Below are 16062 nucleotides of genomic sequence, written 5' to 3' on the forward strand. Positions count from 1 at the left end.
CCACAATATGACACCTGTGGACTACAGCACTCAATTGACAAAGAACTGAACACTCTCAAATTGTTTTCCAATTCTTTCAGCACAGTTAACCTGTAATTTGCTGAGCAGCCCAGTATCTCCCGGATGTCTCCAGCACCCAGGCCTCTCTTCGGTCCACAAGTAGGAACGTATTATAGTAACTGAATGCTTCCAGGGATTCCTTGCAGTTCCCTCCCTGTCCATGTCGTTCCACCAGGGAGGTGATAACATGCAGAGCTTCTTTAGCTGTGGTACTTCTCTCCAGTCCAAGCCTGACACAAGAATGGGAAAAAGGAATTAAAAAGAGGAAGAGGGTACAATACATAGTATTCGCAAACACGGCTGTCTGCTCGACATTTCTATGGGGGAGAACCCTGTATGTCAAACTCATTATGAAGTCTCACATAAACATTCAGTGGCCACTTTATAGGGTACACCTGTACACCAGTACACCAGTTCATTCATGCAAATATCTAATCAGCCAGTCGTGGGGCAGCAACTCAACGCACGCAGACATGGTCAAGCGGTTCAGTTGTTGTTCAGGTCAAACATCAGAATGAGGAAGAAATGTGATCGAGGTGACCTTGATCATGGAATGATTGTTGGTGTCAGACAGGGTGGGTTTGAGTATCTCAGAAACTGTTGATCTCCTGGGATTTTCATGCACTAGAGTTTACAGAGAATGGTGTGAAAAACAATAAACATCCAGTAAGCAGCAGTTCTGTGGGTGAAAACGCCCTGTGAATGAGAGGTCGGAGGAGAATGGCCAGACTGGTTCAAACTGAAGGCAACAGTAACTCAAATAACCACATGTTATAACAGTGGTGTAGAAGAGCATCTCTGAATGCACAACATGTCGAACCTTGGAGTGGATGGGCTACAGCAGCAGACGACCATGAACACACAGTCAGTGGCCATTTTATAGGCACAAGACGTACCTGATAAAGTGGCCACTGAGTGTATTTACTTATCAGAGTTCAGCACTGGTAGCCCTGGGTTTCTGCTTTTCTCCCTGCAACCGATTCCAACCTTAGCACACTTCTCCCCCCCACATCTCTTTTTCTCCTCCATCCACCTCCAACTATCATCCACTTGATACTGTTTCCCAGCCCCACCTCCTCTCCATCTCCAAAACCTAACGTAACTTGCCTGATTTCATTTACCCCTCCTTAGACCAGCAATCACCTTAGGCTCCTGTCTCAGCACTCCACTTCTCCTCTTCATACTGGCCATCTCTCCTCGCCATTCTCAGTTCTGAGGCAGGGTTTCGACCTGAATGTTGACAGTTCCTTTCCCCACAGATGCTGCTTGACCTACTAACATCCACCTGCAGATTGTCTGTTACATGAACATTAATATGTTGCAATCCAGATGATATTACTATGATTTTTTGTAATTGAGATAAAAATCTGTCCAGTACTTATCAAGTGGATAACACTTGATTACAAATGAAATGACTGTCAGTAATAAAGGATATATTGTTTTCCTGGTGTATACGATGAATTAACTCATCTCGGGCTTCCAGCCGGGTACAAGTATCAATTTTGACCAACATCTCGATGACAAACTCTGCCATCTTCTTCAGGGATGATGCCTGGGCATGTCTAGTCCAGTGGTATTTATACCCATCGTCTGTCCCTCCTAATTGGTTAGTCCTCGTCCAATCAGGTTTCCACTCTCCCACCTTGTTTACAATCGAATTCCAGTTCTTACTTAAAGCAAGACCTTCATCTTTGTTAAAATTCTTTTTCTCTAGTTTTATTCCAATGGCTTCCTTTACCAGGCTGTCCCAAAAGCCATTGATTTGTGCCAGTGAAGTCAATCATATGGCAATTGCGAATGCAGTGTTCTGCTACCACCAATTTCTCTGGGTAACCCAAACAGATACACCTCCTGTGCTCCTTAATGTGGGTTTCCACCATGCATCCCGTCTGGCCGATATATGCTGCTCCACGTTCACAGGGAATCCTGTAAACACTGGCCAACCTGAGTCCAGGTCATCTTTGACCCACATAAGCTGTGATTTGAGCTTTCTTACAGGTTTATGGATGGTATTAATCTGATATTTCTTCAGGATCCTGGCAATCCTTCCAGAAACCAAGGAAATATAAGGAAGACAGGTGGTAGTGACGGGTTTCTCCTCGTTCTTTGATGGCACAAAACCATGATGCCGCACCAATGACTTTTGGGACCGCCTGGTGAAGGAAGCCATTGAAATAAAACTAGAGGAAAGAATTTTAACAAAGGCAAAGGTCTCACTGTAAGTAAGAACTGGAATTCGACTGCAAACAAAGTGGGACAGCGGAAATTTGATTAGATGAGGACTAGCTAACCAGGAGGGACAGAAGACGGGGGTATAAATACCACTTGACTAAATATACCCAGGCATCATCCCTGATGAAGATGGCAGAGTTTGTCATTGAAACGTTGGTTAAAATCGATACCTGTACCTGGCTGGAAGCCCAAGAAGAGTTTATTTGATTGTCAGTAATGTTGGCAAATCAATGTTTTAATAACTTATTAAAGAGACTTGTTTTTAAGTATATTTTTCCAGAAGCTCAAAGCATGTTCTTTCATTTATTTTAATACAAGTATTAATTTCAAATTTTTTAATGATAAGTAACAGACAGTGGAATTTTTGCATCAGCTGATGACAATATAACATTCAGAAGTTCAAATACTATTATAGTGAGCTGTGAAATTAAATGTAATAAAACTGGTCATTCATGGTTAGAAACAAAAAAAAAAGGCATTGAACTCAAATCAAATCAACTACTTTGGTAATGTTCTTCAAAAAGGTAACTTAATTCTGCTTTGTTTTCTGGCCAACAAGCATTGGGGACATAAACAACAAAGTTCACAACGTATGCCAATGATATTAAACCTGATTCTGTTTGTGAGAGGTCGTTCATTGCTGCGGCAGCATGTTACAGGGATGCAGGTTCACTGATTCAGTAAGTGGAACGGAAGACATTGATTGTTAACTGGTTTTTTACAAGACAAACAGTGAAACGCTCAACCAAGCATCCAAGTCAAACAAGTACATAGATAAATCCCCTTAATTACAAGATTATGACACTAGACATTCAATAACCCTTCAAGCTATATCCTGTTAAAGATACTTATCCAAACTGAGTGCCCGAAGAGGTGGACAAAACAGACACTAAACATACATACAGGGGCAAATACATAACCAAAGTGAGTGCACGGACCTTTGCTACAGCACAACCCCTACTGTCTACCATTTCCACAACACCTGTCATCTACCTGGTCCACAGTGACCCGATGGGGGAGAAAAGAAAGAGGCCACATTCTAGATTTAAACCCTACTGGCACTCTGATGTCATCAGCTGAACAGAAGCTCATGGGAAAGGTCGCAATGCTCCTTATATGGGCCAGTCCCTGCCTCCCATGGGGGAGTGGCTTTTGAAGAGCAGGCAAGTCAAGACACTTACTCCAACACAGCACAAGTTTTTTAAAAAAAAAAGAAGCTTGAGGCCTTTCAGAACTTTTTGACGGGCTACAATCATTGCAAGAGGCTGTTCATTGTGGAGGCCAAGCGAGTTTAAAAAGCGCTCAGAACTTTGGAACCTCTCAGTGGGCTGCAATCATGATGATCTTTCAGGCACTCAGCAGGAGCTAATAAAAAGAAGCAAGGTGTAAGTGGAGCAGCCATTTCTGGAGTGGGCCAGTGTTAGAGTGGTCAGGCTTTGGCTCAACAGGCTTGGGTGAGAATAGGCCCAGGCTAGAACTTAAGTTTGAGAAATTAGTGTTATAACAAATGTAGGCAGGAAGGTAGTTCAGGCAGTGGAATGCTCCTCCTGCGAGATGTGGGACTTCAGGGTACCCAACGGTCTGCCTGATAACTGTATGTGGAGGAAAGTGGATCCAACTTCAGCTCCGAACTGACAAGGTCAGGGAACTGGAACTGGAGCTGGAGCTGGATGTACTTAGGACCATCTGGGAGGCTGAAAACCTCATAGATGAGTCTTTTACTGAGGTGCTCACATGCAGCAAAGGCTTCAGATAGTAGATGGGTGACCACCAGAAGTGAAGAAAGTAAGCAGTCAGTGCAGGGGTCTCATGTGGCCATTCCATTCAGCAACAAGCATACCCATTTGGATACTGCTGGGGGGATTGTCTGTCAGGGCACAGCAGCAGCAGCAGCCAGGCCAGTGGCACTGTGGCCAGCTCTGAGGCTCAGCAGGGAAGGGTAAAGTTAGGTAGCGTGATAGTGATAAGAGACTGAAGAGTTAGGGGAATAGACAGGGGATTTTGTGGCCATGAAAAAGAAGGCAGGGTGGTGTGCTGCCTCTCAGCTGCTAGGGTCAAGGATGTTTCAGAGCGGCTGCAGAATATTCCCAAGGTAGAGAGTGAGCAGCCAGATATCATGGTGCACACTAACATAGGAAGAAATGAGGAAGAAGTTCTGCACAGTGAGGAAACGGAGTTTTGGGAAGAGGCTGAAGAACAGGACCTCCAAGGTAGCAATCTCTGGATTACTCCCAGTGCCATGTTCCAGTCAGGGCAGGAATAGGATGATGGTACAGAAGAAGTGGTGCAGGGGGCAGGGTTTCAGATTTCTGGATCATTCCGATCTCTTTGGGGAAGGTGTGACCTGTACAAAAAGAACGGGTGACACCTGAACCCGAGGGGGACTAATATCGTTGTGGGCAAGTTTACAAGAGCTCTTGGGGAGGGCTTAAACTAATTTGGCAGGGGCAGTAGAACCAGAGTGATGGGGCTGTGGATGGAGTAGTTAGGGTACAACTAGATGCAGTGTATAATGAGACTGTGAGGAAGGACAGGCAGATGATAGGGCAAAATTGCAGTCAGTGGGATGAGTCGAAGTGTGACATGAGGGCAAAAAATGAAAAGAGTGATGAATACAGGACTGAAGGTATTACAGAATAAGGTAGATAATCTCGTACTGCAGTTAGGAGATTGGCATTGTGGACATCACTAAAGTCGTGGCTGAAAGAAGATCATAATTGGGGGCTTACATCTAAGGATACACATTGTGTCAAAAGTACAGACAGGTTGGCAGATGGGGTGGAGTGGCTCTGTTGGTAAAAAGTGAAATAAAATCCTTAGAAAGAGGTTACATAAGATGGGAGGTTGTAGAGTCCTTGTGAGTAGAGTTCAGAAACTGCATGGGAGTTATATACAGGCCTCCAAACAGTAACCGGGATGTGAGATACAAATTATAACAGGAAATAGAAAAGGCATGTAATAAGGGCAATGTTACAATAGTCGTGGGGGATTTCAATATGCAGGTAGATTGGGAAAATCAGGTTGGTGCTGGATCCCAAGAGAGGGAATTTGTAGAATGCCTATAACATGGCTTCTTGAGAGCAGCTTGTATTTGAGCCCACTAGGGGAAGGGCAATTCTGGATTGTGTGTTGAGTAACAAACCAGATTTGATTAAGAGACCGTAAGGTAAAGAAATCCTTCGGAGGCAGTGACCGTAATAAGATAGGATTCACCCTGCAATTTGAGAAGGAGAAGCTAAAATCAGATATATCATAAGACCATAAGACGTAGGAGCAGAATGAGGCACAAAAATATGAAGGAAATGGAAGGATATGGACATTGTGTAGGCAGAGGGGATTAGTTTAGTTGGCCATTTGATTACCAATTTAGTTGTTCTAGCAGAACATTGTGGGCCAAAGAGCCTGCTCCTGTGCTGTACTGCTCTCTGTTCTATGCTTTAGGAGTCCTGGTTTTGATACTGAATATTGAAGCCCAAAGGTCGATTCGGTTGTGCTAGTTGTTAACACAAACAATGCATTTTACTGCATGTTTCACTGTACACGGGACAAATAAAGCTAATCTGAGTCTTCACTTGGCTCCATACTCACAATACAAAGATGAAGTTAGCTTGCTGAAGTTGCCAAGTCCCACACAATGAATTAAGTTACTTTTTTAAAAAACACATTTTTCACAGTAATTCAAGAATAAATATCAAACTTAATTGTACCTGAGATGGAGCCTTTCACTCTGATGATCCCTCAAGAAACAGAATTAAAGTTTGTCAATCTTAACCAATGACCAATTCTGATTTCAAATGTTGGAAAGAGATACATAGCCCTACACATTCCAAGACAATGTGGGTTACTTGAATGGTATCTATCAACTCCTGGAAACATTTATCCCCTTCACCACCAGTGGACAGTGGATATAATGTATATCATGTATAAAATCCACTGCAATTGATCATCTATACAACTCCAACATCATATCTTAAACATGTGGCTTCTACCACAAAGAAAAGGGAGGGCTTCAGGCATATGGAATACTATCAATTGCAGATTTTAACCATCAAGCACATCATCAGGAGACGATACCTCAAGAAGGCAGCATCTATCACAAAGGACCCTCACATATATGGAAGAAAAATGGAGGGCTATGTGGGAGGGAAGTATTAGATTGACCTTGGAGTAGGTTGGCACGACACTGGGGACTGAAGGGCTTTTACTGTGCTGTAAAGCTCTATGTGGACAGCATTCTAACTGGTCGCATCACCGTCTGCTATGGAGGGGCCACTGCCCGAGATTGGGATAAAGCTACAGAGAGTTGTAAACTAGCCAGCTCCATCATGGGCTCTAGCCTCGCCAGCATCGAGGACACCTTCAAACGACGATGCCTTAAAAAGGTGGCATCCATCACAAGGACCCCATCACCTAGGACATGCCCTCTTCCCTTGGCTTTTTTTTGTTCTCTTTTTGCACTACTTACTTAATATACTTCTTTTTATATATACAGTGGATTTCTGTTAATTGGGCCATTGTTTAATCGGGCAGCTGCTTATTTGAAACAACTCTTAAAGAAAAACCTAATCAAGAAAATAGCCAGGATTCCCTTTATTTACGTATTTAGAATACTACGCTGCTTAATTGGGACAGAAGACTGTTGAGAAACAGTTTCTAACTAGCGTCAGTCGTGCGCACTTGTGTGGCTGTTAGACACTACACTGTGCTTACAGCAAACAGTTTTTAAATAGCATCAGTTGCATGTGTTTGTGTTCAAAAAGCAGTGATTTTTGCCATTGGTAGTTGGCGAGAAATAAATAGTAAGACAATTCAGAATTGTTTTGCGCACTGTAGTTTCGGGCATTCAGGCTCGAAGATGCGAGAAACGGCCGGGGATGTAAATGAAACGATAGTCAAATTTCAAGTCAACCAAAAGAACATGGTAGCATATACTGGTTGAATTCCTCCGTTAGAACACAGTTTTATAGTACTGTAGTAGCATTGGTAGTGTTCTAATTTGTCCTGTGTTTCATTTCAATATATATGTTAGTTAAACAATTTGTCTCTTTTATACCTTTTTAACTATTTCCATGAAGCTTTGGCTAGTTGGGGCAGCCCCTTAATAGAACAAAATGTACTGGTCCCAATGTGTCCTAATTAAACAAAATCCATTATTTATTTCTTATTGTAATTTATAGCTTTTTAAATTATCTATTGCAATGTACTGCTGCCATAAAACAACAAATTTCACGGCACATGCCAGTGGTATTAAACCTAACTCTGATTCTATCTGCAACAAGCCCACTTCCTGTTACTGGCAGGTTTTAGCCTCTGCCATTAGATTTCTGAAAGGTCCATGAACCTTATTTTATTATTATGTCTACTATAAGCCTACTGACTCTCACAGCTATCTGGACTATTCCTCTTCTCACCGTCTCTTGCAAAAACGCCATCCCCTTCTCGCAATTCCTCCGTCTCCGCCGCATCTGCTCTCAGGATGAGGCTTTTCATTCTAGGACGAGGGAGATGTCTTCCTTTTTTAAAGGAAGGGGCTTCCCTTCCTCCACCATCAACTCTGCTCTCAAACGCATCTCCCCCATTTCACGCACTTCTGCTCTCACTCCATCCTCCCGCCACCCCACTAGGAATAGGGTTCCCCTGGTCCTCACCTACCACCCCACCAGCCTCCGGGTCCAACATATTATTCTCCGTAACTTCCACCACCTCCAACGGGATCCCACCACTAAGCAGATCTTTCCCTCCCCCCTTCTCTCTGCTTTCCGCAGGGATCGCTCCCTACGCGACTCCCTTGTCCATTCGTCCCCCCCCCCATCCCTCCCCACTGATCTCCCTCCTGGCACTTATCCTTGTAAGTGGAACAAGTGCTACACATGCCCTTACACTTCCTCCTTTACCACCATTCAGGGCCCCAGACAGTCCTTCCAGGTGAGGCAACACTTCACCTGTGAGTCGGCTGGGGTGATATACTGCGTCCGGTGCTCCCGATGTGGCCTTTTATATATTGGCGAGACCCAACGCAGACTGGGAGACCGCTTTGCTGAACACCCACGCTCTGTCCGCCAGAGAAAGCAAGATCTCCCAGTGGCCACACATTTTAATTCCACATCCCATTCCCATTCTGACATGTCTATCCACGGCCTCCTCTACTGTAAAGATGAAGCCACACTCAGGTTGGAGGAACAACACCTTATATTCCGTCTGGGTAGCCTCCAACCTGATGGCATGAACACTGACTTCTCTAACTTCCGCTAATGCCCCACTTCCCCCTCGTACCCCATCCGTTATTTATTTTTATACACAAATTCTTTCTCTCACTCTCCTTTTTCTCCCTCTGTCCCTCTGACTATACCCCTTGCCCATCCTCTGGGTCCCCCCCCACTTGTCTTTCTCCCCAGGCCTCCTGTCCCATGATCCTCTCATATCCCCTTTGCCAATCACCTGTCCAGCTCTTGGCTCCATCCCTCCCCCTCCTGTCTTCTCCTATCATTTTGGATCTCCCCCTCCCACTTCCAAATCTCTTACTAACTCTTCCTTCAGTTAGTCCTGACGAAGGGTCTCGGCCTGAAACGTCGACTGTACTTCTTCCTAGAGATGCTGCCTGGCCTGCTGCGTTCACCAGCAACTTTCATGTGTGTTGCATGAATTTTCAGCATCTGCAGAATTCCCGTTGTTTGTGTTTATTATTCTTATCTTTTTTGCACTGTTTATTTTGTAATTTATGGTAATTTTATGTCTTTGCACTTCACCGCTACAAAAAAACAAATTCATGACATACAAGTCAATCATAATAAACCTGATTCTGACAGTTGCATACAAATCCAATTTCGAAATATCAGCATGACCAAGCCCTGAACTTTGCCAATCACAAGTGGCTGTTGCCTCTGAATGGCAAATTGATGCTGGCCTTGCCTGCAAAGCTCAGACCCTGAAGTTTCAAAAAGGATACAAATTACAAAAACAATTAAAATCAGTGGGATTATTTTCTTAATGCAAAATTGAATAGGATTATATTTCATATTTCAAACCAAGCATGGTAGCGCAATGGTAGCGTAATGCTTTACAGCGCCAGCGACCCAGGTTCAATTTCCGCTGCTGCCTGTAAGGAGTTTGTACGTTCTCCCCGAGACTGTGTGGGTTTCCTCCGGGTGCTCTGGTTTCCTCCCACATTCCAAAGACATACAGGTTAGGGTCAATAAGTTATGGGCATGCTACGTTACCACCAGAAACATGGTGACACTTGCAGGCTGCCTCCAGCATAGCTCGGACTGTGCTGGTCATTGACACAAACGACGCATTTCGCTGTATGTTTCCACGTCCACGTGACAAGTTAAAGCTAATCTTTAAATAATAAACAAAACACAAGCTTCTACCTAACGAGATCCATTCCAAGCAGTGCCTCCTTCTCTCTGATAGGCTCTTTGGTCCACACAGCCTCATTGCCAATGCAGACGCCGTGCTCGTTGGCACCCATTTCAGCTCCCCACAACCAGGCCGGGCGACTGAGAATCACTGCATGCGTCTTCTCCACCTGTTCAATTTCGATGTATGTGCACTGTTCAATAAAACACAACATAGAATTAAGTATAGGTCCTTCTTTGATTCCATAAAATGGACTTAGAGAGAAGAAATGCACTATTTGTAACATGGTGATCTCTATTAAAGTGGAATCTTTCTGAAGTTTCAGTCTGATTGTGTTGTTTAAGGTGATTAAATGAGTTAATGTGGGTGCACAGAGAGAAACAATGGAGGAATCCAGCACAAAGAGCCTCTCCACCATCGAGAAAATTTCTGAAAAGCTATTCCTCAGAAAGACAGCATCATTAAGGACCACCACCACCCAGGACAAGTCTTCTCGTTGTTACCATCAGGGAGGAGGTACAGGAGCCAGAAGACACACACTCAATGTTTTAGGAACAGCTTCTTCCCCTCTACCATCAGATTTATGCTTTGTCCATTGGCACGACCTTACTATTTTGCTCGTTTTGCACTACTTATTTTTTCATATATTTCCTATTATAACTTATAATAATTTCTATGTGTGACACTGTACTGCTCCTGCAAAACAACACATTTCATGACATTTGTCAGTGATAGTAAACCGGATTCAAGGATTCCTTAAAATCAGCCTCTTTTATTCAGTACATTAGGAAACAGATCTTCACATAAAGGGCAGTGGAAACCTAGAATACCCCACCCACAAACAGTTTCTATCGAGGCTGAGAGCAAATTAAACATTTTACAACCTGTAGGCAGTTAAGAATTTTAAAAATTCTGGAACCAAGGCAATGGAGTTAAGGTACAGGGCAATCATTATTTAGCTAAATGGAGGACTAAGGAGCTCATGTATGATTTTCAGGAACTCAGGAAAGGAGTAGCATCATAACTGCATTTTAACGGGAACATGTTGGAAAAGTACTACATAGAAACAGAGAACATTAGTGCTATACAGTACAGGCCATTCTGCTCAAAATGTTCTACTGTACTATTAACCTATTTTAAGATCAATCTCATTCTTCACTCCTACATAATCCTCCATTTTTGTGTTGTGCCTAAGAGTTTCTTGAGGGCCCACAATGTATCTGCCTCTACCATCATCCCTGGCAATACCAATATGAGGGTGCAGAATTTTAAGGTGATTGGAGGAAAGTATAGCTGGAATGTCAGAGATAAGTGTTTTCTTACAGGGGGTTGTAGTGCATGCCAGGGGTGGTGGTAGAGGCAGATGCATTAGGGATATTTAAGAAACTCTTAGATAGGCACATGGACGATAGAAAAGCAGAGGGCTACTAAGAGGGAAGGGTTAGGTTGATCTTAAGAGTAGGTTAAAAAGTCAGCACATCATCGTGGGCCAAAGGGCCTATACTGTGTTTAATGTTCTACGTTTGAAAAATAATCAGAAAGATATTTGGTGCAATGACCTGCAAATTCTACTTCCACCCCCATGACCCATCTCAGTGCAAGACTGCTCGTCTTTGATGTTGAAACTAGGCTTAAAAGATGATGACTCGTCCCTTTTCTAACGCTATTAGATTTCATGATACTATGCTAGGAGGTGGAACTAATTAGTGTACAGAAAATCTGCACTAGTGAAACAAAACAAATAATAAACAATTCTAACAATTTTCAAGTTTATCATCATTCAACCATATATATGTATACTGCTAAACAAAGCAACATTCCTCTGGACCAAGGTGGATAGCACAGCATACACAACTCACACATAACATAAAGTAATATTACTTTAATAACTTATCAAATAATAAGGTGCGCTTATGACACAAGTTAAAAAGTAAACAGTATAACGCTACCAGTGCTTCGAACATGGTGAGGCCTAGGTGGTGGCAGGGAGTTCAGTAGTCTCACAGCCTAGGGGAAGAAGCTGTTTCCCATCCTAACAGTTCCTGTCCTAATGCTAATGTATCTCTTGCCTGATGGTAGGGGGTCAAAGAGATTGTTGAATGGATGGGAGGGATCATTGACAATACTGAGGCCCTGCATACGAAGCACTCCTGATAAATATCTCTGATGGGTGAAGAGAGACCTGATGATCCCCTCGGCAGTCCACACAATCCTTTGTAGGGGCTTGCGGTCAGATGCCTTGCAATTCCTGTACCAGGCGGTGATGTAGCTGGTCGGGATACTCTCAAGAGTGTTCCTCTGAAATTTGAGTTGAATGGATTGCGGGGGAGGGTTATCACTTACCTCAATCTCCTGAGGATGCGGAGACGCTGCTTTGCATTCTTGACTAAAGAGGTGGTGTTGAGGGACCAGGTGAGATCACCTTGTTCCAAAGATATGTTTCCCAGAAAGTTTATTTCCCAAAAAATTTATATTGTTGCCCATTCATGCACATTTTCCTCAAGGTCCTTCCAAAAACTAAGATTAGATTCTATGGGACATGTATGAACAAAGCCCTATTTGATTCTCAATCAGAAAACTGGAGGTATAACAGTGCCTCCAGTTGGTTGGTTCAGTTCTTCAGCCCAGGATAATGCTGCTTACATGTTTGAGAAAAGCCTTCCCCTTCAATTTTATCACTAAGATTCTGAGAGACTTGGCAGAGAAGATTCCCAAAGCACGCTTTCCTTTGGCTGGCAAGTCTACAACTAGGATAGTCTTTGCACAAGTGTCTGGCCCTTTGTGAATGAGATATTTCTTCACAAAGAGGGTCACAAATGTGACCCTTCAGAACCTCCTCGGATATCTGCACGGCTGAGATTATTGACCAGTAGGAGAAATTAAGTTCAGGCAGGAGATGGATTTGAGATACAGGATTATTACCTTATTGAATTGCAGAGGGAGACATGTAGCTCGCTCCAATTTTTTTATACTCATCGGGGTTAGGATTAGGGCTAGTAGGTTGTGGGCATGCTACGTTGGTGCTGGAAACATGGCAACACTCGTGGGCTGCCCGCAGCACAATCCTCGGAGCGTGTTGGTCATTGAGCAAAAGACCCATTTCAGTATATATTTCAACTGACAAATAAAGCTCATCTTTAATACTCCTGCAACATTAATCCTACTTCCCCCTCTCCACATGAAACATAGTTTAGAGATAAATATGGATCATTCTTTAATTTTGTGAAAGAGACAAAGGAAGAAATGCAGTACCAATTTCTTCACTAAATGTTAGCTACCTTGCTAACGACCACTAACAGTTTTGGTTCATAATCAGTAGTTTATCACTAGACTCCTCATGTGCCTGGAACTAGTGCATCTGATGCTACGCCCATCTCTTACCTCTACCTTGGAGCCTTCTGCATGCTCAGCTGCAGGAAAGTAGACTACTTCCTGGACTTCCTCCCGTGGTCTGTCCGAATTTTTTCCAAAAATCACTTCCCTCCTTTCAGTGGCCGGTGGGAGAGCAACAAAGCAGTCACAGGAAGAGGGAAGACACAGAGTGCTGGCTGCCATTCTGTATGGGAGGGAGAGAGAGATGGCACCAAAGTCTGGATTGGATTGATTACACCAAGCCTTAAACTTTCCCCAAGCCAAAAATCAGTCCTTTGTTGTCATAAACACAAAAGATTCTGCGGATGCTGGAAATCCAGAGAACACGATATTCCTTCATTGTCTCTGGTTTAAAACTCTGGAATCACCCTTAACAATGACCCACAAGCATCTTCTCAGGAGAAACTAAAGTTGGGCTTTGTCAGTCCTATAACAGCATCAACACCAAGATTAAAATTCATTCAAAAAAAGACAGAGTATTCATACCAATTTAATTAGAAATTTTACTCTAGAATGAAAAGTTATCTCTCATAGGAATCTACCTGCCAAAAATGACACAGCTTAGCACATCATGGAAACTTCTCCTCCATGAACTCTCTACACTTCACGCTGTCTCAGTAAGGCAGTCAGAATAATCAAAGACCCACCCACCCGACATTCTCCCTTCTCCTCTTTTCCATTGGCAGATGATGCTAAAGCCTGAAAGCACGTAACAACAGGTTAAAGGACAGCTTCCACCTTCCTGTTAGAATAAGATTATTGGAAGTGTCTCCTTGTACAATAAGATGGACTCCTGAGACCTTACAATCTACCTTGTTATAGCCTTGCACCTTATTATCTGCCTGCACCACACTTTCCTTGTAAATGTTACACTTTATTCTGCATCCCACACACAAAACACAGGAGGAACTCAGCGGGTCAGGCATTATCCATGGAAATGAGTCAATGTTTTGGGCTGAGACCCTTCTTTAGGACTTCTCAGCCCAAAATGTTGACAGTTTACTCATTTTCCATAGATGCTGCCTGACCTGCTGCAGCATTTTGTGTGCGTTGCTTTGGATTTCCAGCATCTGCAGACTTCACGTCTTTATTCTGCATTCTGTTATCGTTTTCTCTTTTACTCCCTCCGTGGACTGTTGTAATGAAAAGGTCTGTAAGGTTGGCATGTAAAGTTTTTCACTGCACCTTGCTAAACATGACAATAAGCCAATTTACACGGCCACAGTACAAATATATTCAGTCCAAAGCTTATTATGCGCTTCACTGTTAGTCACAATCTGCCAGAGCTCCTGTTTGTAAGGAAGAATCCTTACAGATCATCAGGCCCAGGAACAGTTCTTACCCTACAACCATCAGGCTCCTGGACCAGTGTGGACAACTTCTCACCTCAACTGTGTACTGATTCCACAACCTACGGACTCACTTTCAAGAGCTCTACAACTCATGTTCTCGGTATTATTTATTATTAATGATAATCATAATTATTAGTTTTTTGTATTTTTTCACATTGTCTTGCACATTGGATGTTTGTCAGTCTTTGTGTAGTCTTCACTGATTCTATCATGTCTGTGTTCTACTGTGAACGCCTGCAAGAAAATGAATCTCAGAGTTGTATACAGTGACATGAATGTACTTTGATAATAAATTTACTAGTCAAAATAGTATCATCTGTCTTGCTCTTGGACCCCCAACTCACCCCTGTGAATATTTCCAGTGAATGTGATACCTCCCACAGTTGCACTTCTCACTAAGCATCCAGCCTCAAGCAGGGAAGATGGGCTTTAGGGCAGTTTGATGATGCACCATAGAACAGGCAAAACATTATTACAGCACACACCATGTCAGCACACATTTAGAAACTAGGTTTAATAAAGAGCGCACCATTCAAAAAATGTAGTTTCTACAAACAAATGAGCTCTGGGAACCTGGCAGGCCCCACCTACTTTATGCACATTGCGTTATATCCTATTGGACCTCCGGGGTTTAAAACCAATTAAGAACTTTTGTCGCTGTTGTGGGAAATATAGCTGTCACATAGCCCACGGCAGAACGCTACACGCAGGAACATGAATTAACCGGTTAATAGCTGATGAGGCATAAATATTTGTAAGGAAACTGTTATGAGTTCCCTGGATCTCGTTCAAATAGAGAGTCTATCCTCCTGAATGGAAACCGTATTTAACGCGTGCCCTTAAGGCAGCACCTCCCACAACGCAGTCCCACACTGGAAGGGTCAACCGGGCCACATCTAAGATTTCTGGAGCGGATCTGAATCTACGGCCTACCAAAGAAAGAGACAAGGAGGGATAGCAAGGCTGGCCAGCGGAAAGGGTACCTCTCTGCCGATCATGACCGGAAGTGTGACTGTGTCAATCCTTGATGGCCACAGTAACCGCTCAGTGTCAGTGTCCAGCTGTTCACTGGACCCAAATCCGACTCTCTGTCTTTGGCCTAAATCCTTTTACTGGGGAGAATAACACAATTACACCAGCAGAAGTACATTTTACCATGAAACACACCGAAAGCGACAATGCAGCAGCCGGGCCCTGCACTGTAAATCCCATGCACCTTGCTAATCACAATGCAACACGCCCCTGATTAACTTCCTCGGCAGTAGTTCACGGAGTCATTGTGTTTGCTTTAGCTGTTAGCGAGGGAAGGCTGGGTTAGAAAATTCAACGGCTAACTCAGATTACGTCCTTACCTCGTTCAGAAAGTCTCGGCACCACTCAGACTGAGCTCGGATGAATTTCTCTCTCTCGCCTTCTCGGTCAGCTGACAGTTGCTGTGGTGGTAGGGTTAACCCTTCAGAACCTGCGCCGTGCTCTCGGAAATGAAACGCTCTGCCATTAGCAATTGTACTCAATCACTCCGGCGGAACAGTAACTCGTACGTAAAGACGTTCTGCGTTTGTTTTAATCTCTTCATCCCCTGGGCTCCACGAGATGACACGGATAATGTACTCTCAGAATCTGCTCGAGACAGCAAACCTTTCAAATTCCATTTTAACGGGGATGAGAGAGGAAAATCTGCTGTACG

The 16062-nt window shown here is 43.5% G+C and overlaps 1 protein-coding gene across 3 annotated transcripts in view; it reads right to left on the bottom strand.

Moving 5' to 3' along the window:
* The window catches only part of LOC140191942 (secernin-2-like), a 34518-nt gene extending 18672 nt beyond the window's left edge, over positions 1-15846 (bottom strand). For 2 of the 3 annotated variants that reach the window (XM_072249845.1, XM_072249844.1), the window contains exons 1-4: positions 15728-15829; positions 13033-13207; positions 9663-9844; positions 91-290 (exon numbers count right to left, since the gene is read on the bottom strand). In XM_072249845.1, the coding sequence (XP_072105946.1) occupies positions 91-290; positions 9663-9844; positions 13033-13206 (556 nt within the window). In that variant the 5' untranslated portion in view covers position 13207; positions 15728-15829. Of the gene's footprint in view, positions 1-90; positions 291-9662; positions 9845-13032; positions 13208-15727 lie in introns of all 3 variants that reach the window. The other variant, XM_072249846.1, reaches the window with a different exon arrangement.
* Between the last annotated feature and the right edge of the window lie 216 nt (positions 15847-16062).

Source organism: Mobula birostris, chromosome X, assembly GCF_030028105.1.
Source record: "Mobula birostris isolate sMobBir1 chromosome X, sMobBir1.hap1, whole genome shotgun sequence".
Classification (NCBI taxonomy): domain Eukaryota; kingdom Metazoa; phylum Chordata; class Chondrichthyes; order Myliobatiformes; family Myliobatidae; genus Mobula; species Mobula birostris.